The 18,173-nt window shown below is 36.3% G+C and overlaps 1 protein-coding gene across 1 annotated transcript in view; it reads right to left on the reverse strand.

Moving 5' to 3' along the window:
• The window catches only part of LOC124164991, a 39,668-nt gene extending 25,236 nt beyond the window's left edge, over positions 1-14,432 (reverse strand). The window contains exon 1 of the mRNA XM_046542230.1: positions 14,338-14,432. Within this exon, the coding sequence (XP_046398186.1) occupies positions 14,338-14,432 (95 nt within the window). The remainder of the gene's footprint in view (positions 1-14,337) is intronic.
• Between the last annotated feature and the right edge of the window lie 3,741 nt (positions 14,433-18,173).

The following is an 18,173-nucleotide window of genomic DNA, read 5'->3' on the forward strand; positions in this document are numbered from 1 at the left end:
TGTCCCAATTAAGCGGAGAATCCTCTGGGATATTCCTCTGTCGGGTTCTGTTCTTCAAGATCTGCCCCAATTAAGCGGCTGCCCCAAGTAACCGGTGGACCCATTAAACGGAATCTACTGTAATGTGAGTGTACAAGTTGCTGGAAAGCGATATCGAGCGTGATCAGATTTGAATGCTTCAGTTCTCGCCGGTAATGCACGTGCAAGCTCAAAAAAAAATGATGACTTGGAAAAGGAGGAATGTTTTTGCTGACAAGTGTATTTATAAGTTTTAAAGATAAGTTATTAATTCAACTGTCTCTATTGTTTAACATTACTGTGACATTGTCTTGATAGCTGTTCTAATTTTTTATGAAATTTAAATAGGTTATTTTTCATCACTCTCGACCTATTTCTTTGGAAAATAAACCTTACGGGAAAAATGATTACAAAGCCAGTGCAAAGTATTTCTAAATTGTAATGCTCGTTGTAACATGGTAAAAAAAGGCTTGTAATTTCAATTTTTTTCAATTTCAACCTCATTCTTGAGAGACCAACTTGTATAGGGCATGTTTGATTTTTTACTAAGTCGCTGTGACAGTAGTGCATTTATGACATTTGATATTGGGCACACGTGCACTGCGTGTTATTTTTATTATTTTTATAGAAGTGTATGAATCTGAATATAAATACCGAGATGGTGTATTCAATCAAAATTGGAATTTTCACATTAAAAGACCGTTTTGTACTTAAAATTGAGCATGGTATCAAATAGAAACTAGGTTTACGCTGGTTACAGTTTACAATGGTTAGAAACATGGTTACAGTTTACAATTGTAACCGCATATTTTTCATTTTCTCGTGAATATTCAGGCCAAAACGCCAAGAGAGGAAATAAAACCCCTCAAGGAAAATATAAATTATTTTGTCGTTTTATTAGTCAGATATGTAAACTTATACGCTTGGACAAATATTGATAATTGATATTGATACATATTTTATATTTCCCTCAATATCCGTTCGAAAGTCCAAAAGGGCTTTAGATAGATTTCAAAGTCGCAAAACGGAATCAAAGAATTCTTTTGTTTTTCTGTAAGACGGTTCACCTTATGTTAGAACACATGCGGTGGGCAAACAATTATGTAATGCAACGAACATGGACTATCTGCCCATTGGGAACGTGACCTGTGCATCGTTTTCTCCCTCATCTCCCAGTTTTGACCCGTTATCTCTTCTCGAAGTCAGCAATGCAGTGCGCGGATTGACCAAGGTCAAGGCTCCATCATCGAACATCTGTTGAATCGAATTCACATACGTTAATCCAACAGACCATTTCTCGTCGGACTAGCAGAGAAAGGTATTCCGATCAGATCATGATCCGTCACGGAGGTATTCACGCGTGGAAGACACTGTCGTCCGCGTGCCTCAGATCTTTTCGTGGCCGTTGTCGTTTGATTAGGCAATATTCCGAATGCTAACAATGGGGCCAAAATTATCGACATCTTAAAAATAAACGAGGCACTTAATCTCGTAACGGCTTCTGAGTTGCTGTTTCTAGAAAGATCGCGACGAGTGGTCACAATGGGTATCGATTGTCTTTTTGAAGACCTTAGGCCTTGAACGCAAGATTAACGCGTTGTATAGGACCTGTGACCTCAGCAATGATATTTCTACTATTGTTCGAAGATGTTGACGTAAAATAGTTGATTTTTATTTTATAACGGTGTTTGTCGTAAGTTGCTCCTACTCATTTCTCTGATGTTCCAAAATTTCGAAGGCTTCTTGGGTGGTTGCTTGAAATTATGAGCCCAAAGATTAGTTATCCCTTGCTTTTAGACCGTAGAATCCAGGACATAGAATTTTTAAGAAAGCAGATCGCGGAATGATTTCTGAATATTCATTTTGGAAAGTAAAAATTCGGGTAGTGGTCGTCTCATTAAATTTGCTTGTATTTTTTTACCCATTTAAGGTTTCATAGTATTTGTCGATACAGAATTGATCCCAAGGAAATTATTAGGCATTTTTTAATGCTATGAATTTGATTTTACCGTGGAAGATTGTTATGATTAAATAGACATTTTTGTTTGGCATGATTGTTTCCTAATTTTATCAAATTTTGCCAAAAAAATTCTTCACCTAGATGAAAGTTCCTCGTCTCATGATACTGTATCTAAAACATATCATGTCAACTTCTTGAGGAGTTCTTTGTATTTTTGAATGGAAATTTTGTATTTTTTATAGCAGCTACTTAATTACCTTCGTTTGTCACGCTTCTCCACCAAAGAATAATGACGATTTTCCTAATTTGAGTTTCTTTCCTGAGGCACGTTTTATTTTATTCTAGCCAAACTCGAAAATCATCTTTCGTAACATTGGGTTGATGAGAAGTATGAGAATTTATAAATAATGCTTCTCTAAAATAAGATTTTCAGCGATTATTATTATTTATTTCAGCTATCAATAGAAGTAATATTTTAAGGGTCACAAAAATCCTCTACAAATGTATTCATCTTTGAAATGTATTGCATTTGTCATGTTACTCAGTAACTAACTAATGGTGTTTTTTGTTTGTAATTGTAGAGCTTGGAGGCAATGGTTAAATTGTGCCGACTTGCTCATAAGAACCAGGGGCAAAGAAGCGCACTCACAATATGCTATGCTTGTCGCTATCTGCTTTGACTAGTATTTTGTACAACAAACATAATATTTAGGTATCGAGATTAGTAGTTGTGCCTAGTAGCGTAGCAAGAATTTCGTTCGGGGTGTCCAAAATCAGGGGAAAAGTTTTGAAAAACGGTCATATATAGAGGGTTTTAAACAAATTTTAACACTTTTAATAATCGGAAAAACATCATTTGTCAAATAAATCTTTCGTAAATTCATGATTTTTCAATATGGTGTTTTCTTTAAAAATGGGAAATAATTTTGTTTTTATATTTGGGGGGATGGAAACCCCCCCCCCCCTGGCTACGCCACTGGTTGTGTCTTGTCATTAGTAATAAACCGGATATACTTATTACTTTAATGCGGAGAAAAACCTTTTTACTACCGCGTAAAGACTTCAGACACCATTAAGTGCACCTTTTTTTGGGTTTCCTTGAGTAAAATTCCACGCTGTTTTCTCGCAACGGAATGTGAAATTCATTAAAAATTTGCAAAATTGTGAATTCTTGAAAAACCTTATAGACAGAGCTTGGACGCAATAAATTGTCTTTAAAAAGTGTCTGCCGAGAGTAATGTTGCATTTAGTCTTCAGGATATTATATTTTCGCGACGACGAATAAAACACATTAAAGACCGAATGCAACCTACTGAATTAAAATATTGGCAAAGAAAATGACCTCAAATCTAAGCAGTGACATAGTATTTCATTATAAAAATCAAGATGTATAAATGATAATGAAAATGCCGGAATTGCGAATGTTGCCCATGTCCCCGGTTGAGTTCTGGCTCTATGAATGAGTACCGGAATAGAGATGATTGGGTGTCGTAGAATGAAAGGGAGTAAGGCCCGTTTTACATGGATGCGGACGATCCGTGGTACGCGCGCGGGGCGCGGTCGCGGTTTTTCATGTAGGCGCGGACGAAATTCGTCCGCGTCGGGCACAATGTCAGCCGTGTGTAGCTTGCCAAGGTAGAAGAACGTCATACTGCCAAGTGCAGTTCAAGGAATTGCTGTCTACCGGGTTTAAAAAAACGTAAGAAAAGTGCTCGTCAAATGAGGTTTTGGGTGCACACTATTGTGACACGAAGAACATTAAAAAGCCGCTATAGTGACCATATTTACTGAACTACGCGCTGATGAATGTAATTTTTTCAATTATTTCCCCAGTATAAAATAAAAATAATTTGTTCTATTCCACACTTTATTTTAAATAGCACGCCCCGGGTTTCTGCATATCATCAGGTGATGACCTGATGATAGCATGATATGCAGGAACCCGGGTCATACTATTTACAATAAAGTGTGGAATAGAACAAAGTATTTTTATTTTATGATGAAGCTGTTCCACAAAAGTAACGCCGGAGACCGTGTCTTATATTAAAAGTGCTTGTTTAGCAGAGAAGGCGTACCTATTTTTCAAGTTGTCTATTTCCCCAGTGTCCGTTAGAGAATCCATAGCGAAAAGACTGTTATATCCAAGTTCGCTCAATTACTAATGACAAGTATGCTTGGTCCGCATCAGCCGTCCGCGTTCATGTGAAAGCACCAACCTGTCTCTGTGGCCCGAACGCGCGCGGATGATCCGAGGGGCGGAGGGGCCACGCGGATGGCTCCTCCGCGTGTGGACTGTCCGCACTCATGTGTAAGCTTCCATTAACCTCATTGGAACCTCTTCCGCGTGCGTAGCGCGGACCGTCCACGTCCATGTGAAACGGGCCTAAGATAGCAATATTAGAGCAAGGGTAGATGTTGGTAAATCCGAGTCGAAAATTGCTTACCAGGAAGCTGAATTTAGTTCTAAGTTTAGGGAAATTTTAATGATAATGAAGTTCCAGGGGTATTCTATTTCTTATCTGCCAGTGACAGTTCTACATTAAATAAAGTAGTTTCCTTCATCATAGAAAACGAAAGGCATTGATTGCGATTCGTTACCCACCATTAGTTTATTCATAATATACAAATTATTTGGTATTAGGAATACCGGTTAAGACGAATGGCAATGGTCAATCTTAACCGCATTTGATAAAGACCAGATTGGCGCCCATGCGATGCCACTCCACGTGACGCCACAGGGACCTAGTTTCTATACGAGTAGATAGGAGTTTTACATCGTATGAGATTACCAATGCATGCATGAGGCACTGAGCTCAGGGAAACATGTCTTAATAATCACCTATTAAAACTGGCTAAGCCCGGAAAATTTTCTTCGTTTGATAAGGTAATAATAATCCTTATTTAAGCCAAGCGCTACCAGCTAGCAGGGTACTCTGCTACTTGCTAGCATCCTGCGTCGTATCAGCGCTCAAAGCCTCGCCCCAAGGTCACCTCACTTGCGGCAGCGGGAACCAGAACGTCACACGGAGATTTCCCGGCATTCATACTTACCCGTCGCGTTTTCGCGCGCTTGAAAATTTTCACTTTTCATTAAATCGCGAAAAATAGATATCGTCATTTAAAAATCTAAAAGTGTGAAATGCGTACTCTAGGAATAATAATCTTTCGATTTATGCAATAAAAAAATAATAGGAAACCACCCTTTTGCAGCGGAGACTCTACCTCCCCACTGGTCCCTTCTGGTCAAAATTTGAATCAAAGTTTTTGAGTCGGCCGCGTAGACTGTGTAAACTGCTCATTACACCATGATTGTAAAAATGATAAAAATTACTAGTTGATTTTCATTTTGTTAACATTCTTTTTGTGTGTCTAATATTTTGAACTTAATTATGCTTCCGAGTTAGTGTTGGAGGAGTAAAGTTTGAAGTTTGTGATTTGTTATACTACGAAGTTACTAGATATTAGTGATTTTTATGTTATTAATTAATGGGCTTTTAAGAGGTAAACTTTTTGTTGAAAAAGTTTGTCAAGAGTGATGCATCATTTCGTATTCAAGATATGTCTTCTTATGTAAAAACGAATGCTTGTCTTTTTGCTCATAGCACATCACTACACCATTCATTCGATCAGCATGGAACTTGATAAATGATTGCGGTTTCCTGGGAACAAGTTTTATGTGACATCTAATTTATTGTAACTGGCTCTCTGCGTCCCCACCCTGGTCACCACCCTGGTATTCGATTTGCTATGGTTTGGTTTCACTGCGGCGGTTTCATTTTTAAAAGTACTATCACTTGATATAGAGGGGCTTGGATTATTTTCTCCACATGGAAGAATAAACTACGTTTCTGTTACTCTCAATCAATTTACCTTTGCTCTGATTTGCTTAAAAGTTATGATATAAGCTGAAAAAATCAATAATTTTTCTATGTCATTTACGATGGCATATTTAACTCTTGAAGCTAAGGTGTTTTATAAAAATGATATTTGCCGACATATCAGAAATTTGTCCCGAAGGTATTTCTATTTTTATATCTCATGGCTTAAGATAAGAAAAGCTGATAGTTAAAATAAATACAAAAGCTGGTTAAGTATTGAAATTTAATTTTAAAGTGCAAACAATATCCAATGAAGCCTTTTGACCAGTGGATTAAAAAAAAAACAAATGATGAAAAATTCTGGGATAACATTTATGTAGCTGTTTAGTTTGTTAGTTGCTTTTTTAATATTATATTTCCATCTATTTTGACAAATTAGATTGCAATAAATTTTCCTTAGACGTTTGCTCAATTGAGTTCCATTGCTATATTACCGTTTTTTAGTCGGATGTTTTTTGTACGCAAAGTAAAAGCAAACGGATACAATTAGGAAAAGGAGATCCTATCGTCGTTATTATTTTTTCTCGCATCATTTTTGGCACCACTCACCGTTATTGTGCTAAACATCTTCAACAACCTTCGAATAATTATTATGCCGGAAGTGGTGCATAATGATTTCAACTGTCATCCATCCTTTCTTCTGAGAGATGTGTAGTACAATTCGGCATTATGACTTAATTTTTGTGAGCAAGTTAGCTACTTGCAGTATTGCAAGTGCCACTGGTCGATATTTGGCTGGCCACTGGCACTTTATCAAAAGAAATATTTTCATCTGAGGTTTAGCACTCGAAATAACTGATTTCGAAGTTCGAAAAAGTGTTTTATAAATGAAATTTCTAAGGTAATAAGAAAATTAGGTAGTGTGGAAAAGGCATAAGCTAATGATACCTTGGCACAACATCATGCACTTCTCCACTTGCCAGGAGTAGGTACTTATACTGACTAGTAGTGTCGCAAAACTTTTAATTGTCAAATAATCTATCGCAAGGCTATCCTTGTATTTCCTATTAAATACTTCAGAGAAACGCGTCCTGTATTCCCCAAAATGAGACGCATGTAGTTTAGCGGTCATTTGGCTCAAAATACGAATTTGTATCATGGAACTGAATTTCGAGACTATCAACAGTCGCGTTGGATGTGGTATCGTCTCGCCTCGTCAAAAATTGGCTCCTCTCGAGTCTCGCACCAACTTTAATGATAAGCTATTATTTCTTTTTTTAACTTTCCTTGTTTGTTCAGATAAATATTTAGGCCTATCATTCCACGGTATGGAGAATGGGATGGTGTTGTACTTGATAAATAAATTTCTGAGAATGAATTTGGAGTGTGTGGACAGAAAAAGTTTGTAGAGTGCGTGATGAATGAATAAATCTTTTGCGAAAATGTTTTATTTTCTTAAAATATTGCCAATATTTTGCAGGTTTCTATGGTAAAAACTTTTTTACATAAATTTAAGGCTGTAAAAGTTAGTAATTTAACTGTATTTATTTTTTTTAATGGGTGATGAGATTGGAAATTAAAACATCTGTAAGATTTATATGGTTGCATCAACCAGTCTACCGCAATGGAGCTATGAGGATTTCTTCTGATCACAATTCCAGGGAAAGGAAGTTCATTATTTGTAGATTAAAGGAACTTTGAAAGTTAATGTAGCGACCACTGAGACTAGGAGGTGGTTCGTAGTGATATTCTGCCGAATGGTTGTCACCGGGGATCTCATAGGAACTCAATTTTTTTATTTTATATCGACTTCTGTTTTTGTGATGTATGAGAATTCTTTCATTTATTATTTTGGCAAAAAATGAAAGGAATCTAAATGCCCTTATTTTTCTGAGAACAAAAAGCTAAGGATATATTCAGTGAATTTAGTAAATTAATGTGTGGGACCGTCTATGAAACTTACCTCTGGTCTTCGAAGAATATCAGGTTTGTGGTTTTTAGCCAAACTATGAAGTTTAGCGGAGTGACACAGTTTTTGGCTTGCACAATTTTAGTTTTAAAATATATTCACTTTTCAAAGCACTGAAGGAATAAGTGACTTTGTACGCAGTCACGCGCACGGGTGCAAAGTTAAATACACCAAAGGATGAAGTTCGCCATGAAAAAGTATTTGACTTAGCCGGGATTCGAACCCGGATCTCCCGATTGCCGGTCAGGAGATCCGGGTTCGAATCCCGGCTAAGTCAAATATTTTTTCATGGCGAACTTCATCCTTTGGTGTATTTAACTTTGCCAATATTCACTTTTCTTTGAAAAGTTTTTTGATTGGAGTCTTTACCCTTGCTTTAAATGCTGCTGTTAGGTTCTCATTTGGGAATCGCAGTGTAGATTTCTCTGTCCTCGAGCGATTCATTTATTGTTAACAAATAGTAGTTATTTTTTATTGTAATATAATATAATGTTTTAATAATAATAAATAATAATAATGAGTGTAGTAATGGTTGTGATTTTGGCTTTGCAAGATATTTATTTTTTTAGTCAAATTGTGTTTAGTGATGCACGTTTAGGTGAATAACTATTCCTCTTCCTATTAGTTTTCTTTGACTACAAACTGATGTAAAGCAATTAAATCTTACATAAAATCGTTTTAGGCAATTTGTATGGAACGCAAAAAAATGGGTTTGGAGCTACTTTAGGCAGTATTAGTATAGTTAAAGCTTTGGTACACTCAATTCCTCTCTCATGGTCTCATTGATACATATTTGACTATTTTCAATGCTACATAAATCAACGAAGATATTAGGTTCTTTTCCGAACTAAGGTTCATAGGGTACGAGTTTTTTTATTCTCTTCTCCAAAAATTAAGTCGAGTCGAGATAGCGTTGATAGTTGAGAAGGTCAGGTCACGGCCATCAGGCCTCCGTAGGAGGTTCTGGTTCCTAATAAGCCAATGTAAATACGCACAGAAAGAATGTCCATCCATTGTAAAGAAGAAATAAAATCGCCGTGAATGTGTACCATGAGAAAGACAATATTGTGACTCTTTTTATAATTTTGTTCGTACTACTGATTAATTTTCTCAAATCTTGCGGATGAATAATAATCCAACGCCTAATTTAACCTTGCAAAGAAATGAGTTTGAATTATTTTAATTCCATTCCTGTTGGTACATTTGCTGAAAAGCTTAAAATTATATATCCATATACTTCAATTTTTGCTTGAAACTACATATACTTTCAGTATAACTCGAGCTCTTGCTTTGGGAAAGGAATACTTCTAAAAACAGATTGAAATCGGTATGGGCCTCTAGAGTTTTGTGACCGAATTAGTGCCTAATATAATACAGGGTTATCATAAAAGAATAGTGCGTTTTCAGTAGGTAATTCATGTGAAAATACCAGATCTCATACCTGGCGATTATTTCGTGTGTGGCTTCATCAAAAGCGTTGTTGATGGATAAAATATTGGCTACGTAAACCAGTTATTGAACAGTATTAATGAAGCGGTGACAATCTTTAGCATGCTTGGTCAGAAGTTGAGTATCGTTTGGACGCTTGTCGAGCAAAAGGGCGCACATAGTGTAATTTATTAATTATATAAAAACTGTTTGGGACGATTTATTCGAAATATAAAAACACAAATTGTTAGTAGTTCTGTTTTCATTTAAACAATGTCCAAAACCGCGCCATTCTTTTATGATAACCCTGTACTTAAAGGACTTATAGTTGGCGTGTTAGTTATTCAATTTTACTTTATCTTGTGATGCTATTATTTCATTACTCCAAAATATCGAGCTGCCGTAGATCAGATAACGAGACCGTAGCGTTTGGAAAATTCATTCCATAATATACTTTTACCCAACAGCAAGTTCATTCATGACCGTCCATTGAAACAAATAAAAATCATCGTGGTATTAAAATATTTTTGCTTATTTTGTTAAAAAAAAACATGACAAAAATAACTTAATATTATTCCATAGTCCAATTTGGTACGAGAGTGGTTTGATGAATCCGTAACTCTTTTTACGTCCGACCCAAATATCTACCACCTGCCCATTTCTTTATATTTGCAAACAGAAAGTAGTCGCAGAGGCTAAAATCCGGGGAATATGCTGGATGGTTTGCAGTTCGTTGCCTAATTCAAGAATTTTTGCCATGGTGACTAAACACGCCTGCACCCGTGCATTTCTTTACGGCACAGTTCTTTTCTATCCTTCAAACGTGATTGTTGTTTCCTTCAAATCAATATCGAATCTGTCCATGGTGACCTTTTTACCATTTTCAAAATAACATATGTGGCCATGACCTTGTTGGCCGACAGACCTACCAAAGCCTTCCTTGGTGTACGTTAACCCGCGGAAACCAATGATCTTTACTGTTCTTTGGTCTCTGCTGTATTGCGATGGCTTATGTTTCGTCCGCGTTTACAAAACGGCGAAAAAACACATTCGGATTGCATTTGAACACCGCCAAATACTTCTTTGAAGAGTTCATAGGGTTGTGCTTATGCTCGATGTAGACAATCGCGGCACCCATCGCGCGGATATCTTTTTTCATGCCCAAATATTCATGTTAAATGTGACGTATGCGCTCATTTGAGATGCGTACAACATCAGTCAGCTGACAAACATTCATTTTTCGAACGATTAGTATCATTCCTTGGATTTTATCGACGATTTCTAGCGTCACGACCTCTTTCGGGCGTCCTGATCGTGTGACGTTACTTGTGCTAGTATGACCACAACGGAATTCAGTAAACCATTTCTTCATCATTGAAAATGATTACGCAGAGTTTCCATAGTATTCATCAAGTTTTTATTTGGTTTCGGTTGCATTTTTTTACGCAAAAATAATGTTAAGTTAGTGCACGAAATTCCACTTTTTTTCCATTATCGTTAAAATTCACAAAGTAGTCTGGCTGTCAAATCGCTGTCAAACGCAAAACGAGCGACTTAACTGGGTCAAAATTCTACTCTACAAAATTCTGGGTCACGGACCTTTTGTATTTGTCACGTAGTAACTATGAAACGACCCTCGTAAATATGTGATGCTCCAAAATAAAGGAACTTGACATAAGTAGGCTTAGTATTGAAAAAATTACTGACATTCTTGAAATATGTATTTTATTGCAGAACCACGTTATGGTGGCATTTGCTTGATATTAGTGACCAAGAGGTTGTCATAAGTTAGTAGTTTCTGCGGGGTAGAGTAACGTTCATAGAGCAGTAAAACTGAATTTTGACGAGATAAGTTTAACATTGAAATCCATTCATAATTTAAATGTTCTTATCATTCCTTCCTTGGGGGCGCGAGGTGGCGAAACAGTGATTAAGTGGAATGTACACTTAAAAAGACAAATGTTCTTTGAAAAGCAGAGTTTTTTCTCTTTAATTTGAGTCTTGAAAGTCAATTTTGGTGCAATTCTTTCGATCTCGCATGCATGCACACTATATGTATGAGGAAATAAATACAACCTCCTCTGAGTGAATGATTCTAGCTTCAAATATATGATTATTGCCTGCTTTTTTTATTTAAGGATGTATTCTCTTTCATGAAAAAAATACTTTTTATAAACAGCTTTTTTATTTGTAAATAGCAATGACAACAATATTGCATTCGTGGAAAGGCTACCCACCCACATATGCCCATTGCTGCATTAGTTAGTATTCTTTCTCGGCGAGTGGGAGATCCATTAAAAAATTTAAGTATCAGTCATAGTTTTAGTATTCACGTAAAGCTTGGATTCTAAGAATGATGAAATGTCAATGTTTTAATTTTACGTATTTTGAAGATTAAATTAAGAAAGAAGAACTTTGTACTCTCACATTAATATTTATTCACGACCATGGTTTCAACGTTAGACGTCATCATCAGGTGAATATTTACCTAATTAAATTAAGAAAGAACGTCTAACGTTGAAACCATGGTCGTGAATAAATATTAATGTGAAAGTACAAAGTTCTTCTTTCTTAATTTAATTATGAATCGCTTTCACCAAGTTACGCCTCAAACAATTAAGTATTTTGAAGAATAAACCAACGAAATTCAATCATCTGGTGTAGCATTGTACTCCTTGTGCTTGATGTCTTTTTTCAAGCCTTGACATCAGACAATTAAGTATACCGAGACACGTGTACAAGCTTACTAGCCCCTGCCGGACGGTGAAAAAATCAGTAAAAACAGTTACTCTCTTTAGGCTTGATCCAATGGACGAAATAAAGGCCCCTACCAGAGCACCAAACGAGTAAAATAATTGTCTACTTGTTGGATATTTTAGAAGTATGGTGAAGTAGACAGTGAATGAACTAGTTGACCAATAAAATATAAATGACCAGCATTGAGATTTAGGGTGCGTCGAAGGCTAGGTCATTTCGCACAATATATATTTCTTACTGTTAGTTCATTTTAGTGCACATAAATGGACGATTTCGAAAAATGTTATTTTGTCTTAAAAAAATGTTCATTTTTCAATCCTCATTTTATGTGAAGGTGGGAGTAACTGGGTGAAACTGTATCGAAATGACCTCACGCGTTGACGCTCAAGGTTGTCCACGCGCCGATTACTGCTGCCTTTAGCGCGTCAAGACGTGATTAATAAATTTAGGTCAATAATTTTTTTCTGTCCACGATTAGGGAAAAAGGTTCACGCTTTGGTTTCGTATAGGAATGTTTTTTGACAGTAAACATTAGCATGGAACAAGAGACTACTGCGGTGTTTGAGTGGTTTACGTGCCTACATTACATTTTTCATTATGCTAACGGTGTAGCAAGCATTTTGTCAATTTTTTCGAAGTGACGTGTATAATGAGGTAGTAATCTACAATCTTCCTCTGCGTAGAGAAGCCTTAAATCTAAAAATCCTTAAAGATCCTTTGTCAAAATACAAATTTTCAAATTCTATGACCAGGAATCATAACACGGAAAATGTTTTGTACCTACCACTCGATAAAGAGCAGTTAGATGTTGGATATTTTAGAAGTATGGTGAAATTGACATGTATTTCATTTCCCGAACCGACCTCGTTAAATGAGCAGAATATTATGGAAATACATGCGGGAAGAAAATTTTCCAGAGTCATGAAAAGAATGTGGTACTTGTAATGTACATTATAAATTAAATATTTATCCTCGAAGATAAATATAAAATTTATAATGTGTTTCATCCCATGAGACCTAATCTAAGAGTATTGCAGTATCTGAAACACTAATTCAAATTGTGCTTCGCCCTGCTTGGGAGATTCGGTGAAGAATTCGCCTCAGTACTGTGTGACAGATAATGAAAGGCTCAAATCGTGGCTACTAAATTCGGCCATTCATTGCTATCTGCCGACATGGTTTATTTTCCCCCGTGATGACTTTTAACCCTTAAGCGCGCGTGTGTGGTGTTTTGAGCAGATTTTTTTATTATTTAGTTGTTACATCCTATTAACTCCACGTGGCTGCAGATTTCTTCTCGTAATCTTCGGATAACTTGATTTCATCGAGTTACGCTGGCGTTAGTTTAACCCCCTCAGTCAGTCTTATGTGAGCTGCATAGTCAGTCTTTCAAGTCAGGTGATATAAAAGGTCTAATCTGCGATATGCACGAATCAATGATAGTTTTAATTTCATATTTCCTACTTGGTTATTGAGCTATTATTTTATGAGTATTTTAAGGTAGGTGCGATGTGAATATACGATGTGATGCAGAGGTATGGGCAATGCTAAAATAAAATGTTCGGTATAGATTCTTCACCTTCAAGTTGAATGGCCTTTCAGTACAAATGTAATATAAATAAGGAAAATGTTACGAGCGCTTTTTTCGTATCATACGTCAAAGACGCCTTGCCCTCAATATGACTGAGGTAATAACAATAACAGTTATCGTCGGCATAATAAGCCAACAATAAGGCGATTAAAAAAAGCGCAGAGAATGACAATCGAGATAGAAAAGTTAAACAACTCAACAGAATGAAAGCACAAACACACAGCACTCAGTACTTGTACAGCCTACAGAAATTCTGAAATATGGGTTTGAGAAACGGTATCCAGTGGACACTGTCCACTATAATAATGGAGAAGTAATTTTCATGCTTTTTTTGCGGAAGGAAATATGAAATATAGCATGGAAAATTATAATTCTGACGTTTCCATTTAATAAATGAAGACATATCATCCGTGCAGTGGGATTATAAGTGTGAGCATATTAAGTGGAAACTCCAAACTTGATTATTATGCAAATATAAATATAATTTAGATGGGCTTAGGTATACGACTAAAGTCAGTCCCATATTTTCACCGAACGCTTCCATGGCATCTGATGGAAAGTATAAAAAACGGTTTATAATTTTCAAACGCATTAAAGAGCTATTTGGTTTTACCTTATGATACGTTACGTTTGGATTGTCATACGTTTTGCTTTCGTAGCTCCAATTAAATTCTTTCTTCGCTAGAAGGGCCAATAAAGCTAGTGATGGGTGGGAATGTATGAGATGTGGATTATCTTCTGGGTCGTCTTCGGGTTATTCCTTTCATTGCATTACTCAACGAGACAGCAACCTCACTGTGTAGTGAAGGATTCTGGAGCAAATATCACCCTTGATACGGGCTCAAAGGTGTAAGGGTCGACACCAAGGTGGCCAAGATCCTCTTTTGCCATTTTGCCACCCCTTTGACCTCGGTGGTGACCACTTTCGTGACCTTTTGGGAGTCACGGTTGTATTTTATGCGAATAAAAGTGGTTCCACTGTTTTCATGTTGTTCAAAAACCGAGGGAATGACATTTTCACAGAGAAATTCAGGTTTTTTCCATCTCGAATATTTTGACATGTAAAAACCTAAATATAAAAATTTGCGTTTGGACCCATGTTATGCGGTTTAATGTATATATGATATGATACTTTTTTATTAAATAAAAAAAAATAATCTTTCAAATTTCATCACAATCGCACATCTGTGTGTGCCTAAAATTACAGATCAAGTACGACACGTGATTGATGTGACACTCTGGATAAGGAGATTTAATATTTTAGCGCTGCGGTCACTGCCCGGTATTAGTAATTACTTATTTCTTTCGCCGCATCTGAGCGATCGAGCGGCTGGTTTTGAGCCAGTGACTGCCCAGAGCCATCTGGATTCTGTTCTAACAACTACGTCCTCTTCCTAAAGTGTATTTTCGGAATGAAAGAGGACTCTGAGATCGCTGCAAGGAGGGGGAGACGCTATCCTATTGAAAGGGTGGACCAGTTAGTGGGGGAATAGTGCGATAACGCAGACTGATATCAAGGCTGACAAATCTGCAATCCTTTGTGTAACTTCCTTAGTACATTCAAAAGTGTGTTAAGCTTCAACATTATAATTTGTTATGCATCATTTTGTTGTACCGAGTCAAGAAATTCCACATGCACCTAGTTTGATCACAACACCACTTATCGTTTTACAATCATCTGCATTACCAAAATCTACATCACGATATATTTCAATTATCTCACCACTTCTTACAAGACTCAGTTTTAAATTCTTAGTTCTCCTAAGGTGTATCATGACTTTCTTAACTCTCTCCCAATTTTGAACTCTGGGTAATGAAAAGCAGAGTAATTGCTACTGAAATCTGTTTCATCTGACAAATATTGCACATTTTTTCCATCTTTTTTGTCCACTCCTAACTTGAAAAGGTTGTACTATAATACAAAGTATGGCTGGGGAAGTAGAATGTTTTATCTCTGAAAACTCGTTGGTGGCAGTGCCAATGGTAAACACCGGGTCTCTTGAATTTATCAGGTGAATTGCATTCTGTTGACATTCCACGAAGTTAGAATAATATTTAATTAAGTAATTCAGTGAATAAGCGATTATCTTAAATACTCCTATTGTTTGACGTTTACTCAAAATATTTAATTCGTGCTCTTGATATTAATTTGGGATGGCATGTGATGATTACGCTTTTAGCTGCTCTTAACTCCCCATCATTGCTAATATAGCGCGGTTTTTTCGATTCGTCACAAATATACGTGTAGCGCACTGTATCTCATTTAGATATAAAAATCGAATGGATAATGCCATAATTATCAATGAACAGTTTAATTACACAATAGTTAAATCAAGAGCGGCTGTACTGGTTTTTATAGTTTTTAATGAAATGAAATATCAAATGCAATAAAACTACGAAAATATGTGTTGCAATGCCTTGTTATGAGAATACTTTCTTTATTCAATCTATATATGGCAGACCGGGGCACGTTCACCCGACGCGGATTTAAAAAAAAAAGAATTTTCTCATTTTTATGTTTTTACTGAGAACTTTTAGACATTGCCGTCTTATAATTAATAAAGTGAAAATTTCATGCATTCAGTTGTTGGCCTATTTGTGTTTTTACCGTAAAAAATTGTTTAGGTCCAAGTCTGTCTGCCCCAAAATCGGGACAAGTTTATGAAACGCCAGACCGATGCTTGACTGACGTTGAAAATCTCGTGAGTATAGCCCATAGGGAGCAGCATTAATATGTCATAACTTGTGGCGCGCAAGCTATAACTCGGTTCGGAAAAGTACGCTTCCTAAATCTGCCCCATGCGTAAACATGCAGCGGTGTACCCTAAACATTCGTCTTTATTCTCTTGAGTCAAGAGACTTCTGATAAATAACAGTTTTATTAATGAAGCGGAAGAGCAAATAAATCGGATGATTTACCAACATGTGAACGTGCCACATATATTTGACCATGAAAATATATGGGGTTTCCAGCATAAAAACTCACCTTCTGATTGGTTAGTCATCACCTCGAATGCAATACAAATTGCAAATTCTAAGGGCACATCGGTTGGGATCATGGGCAACCTCGGAGTGAGAACTTCCTCATAATTGTATTTTCGTTTAGTATAGTCGTGTGAATCACATCGATCATCAATTTTTTTTAATCACCGAACGCGTTCCGTTGTATTGATTTAGTTGGTTTTGAAGCATCATGACCACCTAGCCAACCTTCGGTGGTTAGTTGTACGGTGGTAACCCAGGCACATCCAAGAAGTTTAAAATTCAGATGAATAGTTGGTGGTTTCGTCTTTGTTTGTTACACAGTCAAGACATTTGAGTGAATGTAGGGTGCCAACGATTTGATCTGGAATTACGAAGTTTGAGTCATCCACATCTTCATTCTTGGCCGCCAAAATTGCTCGCTCACTCAAACATTTATGGTTTTTGTGGTTATCAATCATGTTCGGGAACAATTTGTTGATGAGATCATCTTTCGATGGAGTGAAATTACAAATATTCCGAGGCAATGAAATGAATCCGCTTGATTCGTCGGCCATGGCCATTACCGATAGTGAACAATTGCTTGGAGATTTGTTTATACACACGGTAGTGACATGTTTGTTGACGACTCAACTCGTGTGTGGCTTTGCTCAAATTAAATGATATTATTATTATTTTTTCAATATGTTTTAACTATTAAAATGCTTTTGATATTGTTACCAAGCTCACTTATTAAATTGTTAAAACAAAACATATCATTCAGTTTTGACCGAAATGACAGCTTTTGCAGTGTTACCAGCACCTAAAAAAATACCCAAAATCAAGATTAATTTATTTCGTGCGCTGTTACCATATTTTAACATTTTTTCTGTTATCCAGGGCTGAGACGAACCCAAAAAAACCTAATTTAATTAAAATCGGTTCAGCCGTTCTCGAGCTATAAATGGTGTTTCTAACATGATTTTTGACTTTCTTTTATATGTATAGAGATGATATTTTCCTGGCCTCTATCATAAATATTATTTTCATTGTTGTTTCCTGAAAGATTTTCTTGTTAGTGAAATAGCCTGTAATGATTACTTTGCCGATTTTCCGGATATGTCATGTGTATTCCCTATCATAGGTATAGTCTTCAATTAAATGGGTATCTAGTGTAGGGTTAATCCATTTACGGCCAAAGGTGCGAAAACGCACCATTATTTAATAAGTTCGTGAAAAAATATCCACTCCGTTATTTAATAGTTTTTCCATAGTAAATTATTTATTAGATGATAAACTTATTTATAAAAGCATTTTCTTTAAGAATTTAGGCGTGATTATTTAGTAATAATTTTTCAAGGTTACTAAATTTCTTGCTCATCGAGAGCTATCAACTTAATATTTTTTTACGAGTGCACTAATAATATTTATGAATTCTAATACTAGTATTATAATTGTACTAATAATGCTTAATTGCTCACATTTTTTAAAATCAAATAATATATTTAGAGATGTACAATTTTGACACTTGAATATAATGGTGCGTTTTCGCACCTTTGGCGTTTGGGGGTATGGTGGATTAGGACTGAGGCACCGTACCGAGAGACAAATGTAGCAAACCTTGGTCACTAATATTGTACGCGGCTCTGTAATTATTCGGTGAATCAATTT

This window comes from Ischnura elegans, chromosome 9 (assembly GCF_921293095.1).
Source record: "Ischnura elegans chromosome 9, ioIscEleg1.1, whole genome shotgun sequence".
Classification (NCBI taxonomy): domain Eukaryota; kingdom Metazoa; phylum Arthropoda; class Insecta; order Odonata; family Coenagrionidae; genus Ischnura; species Ischnura elegans.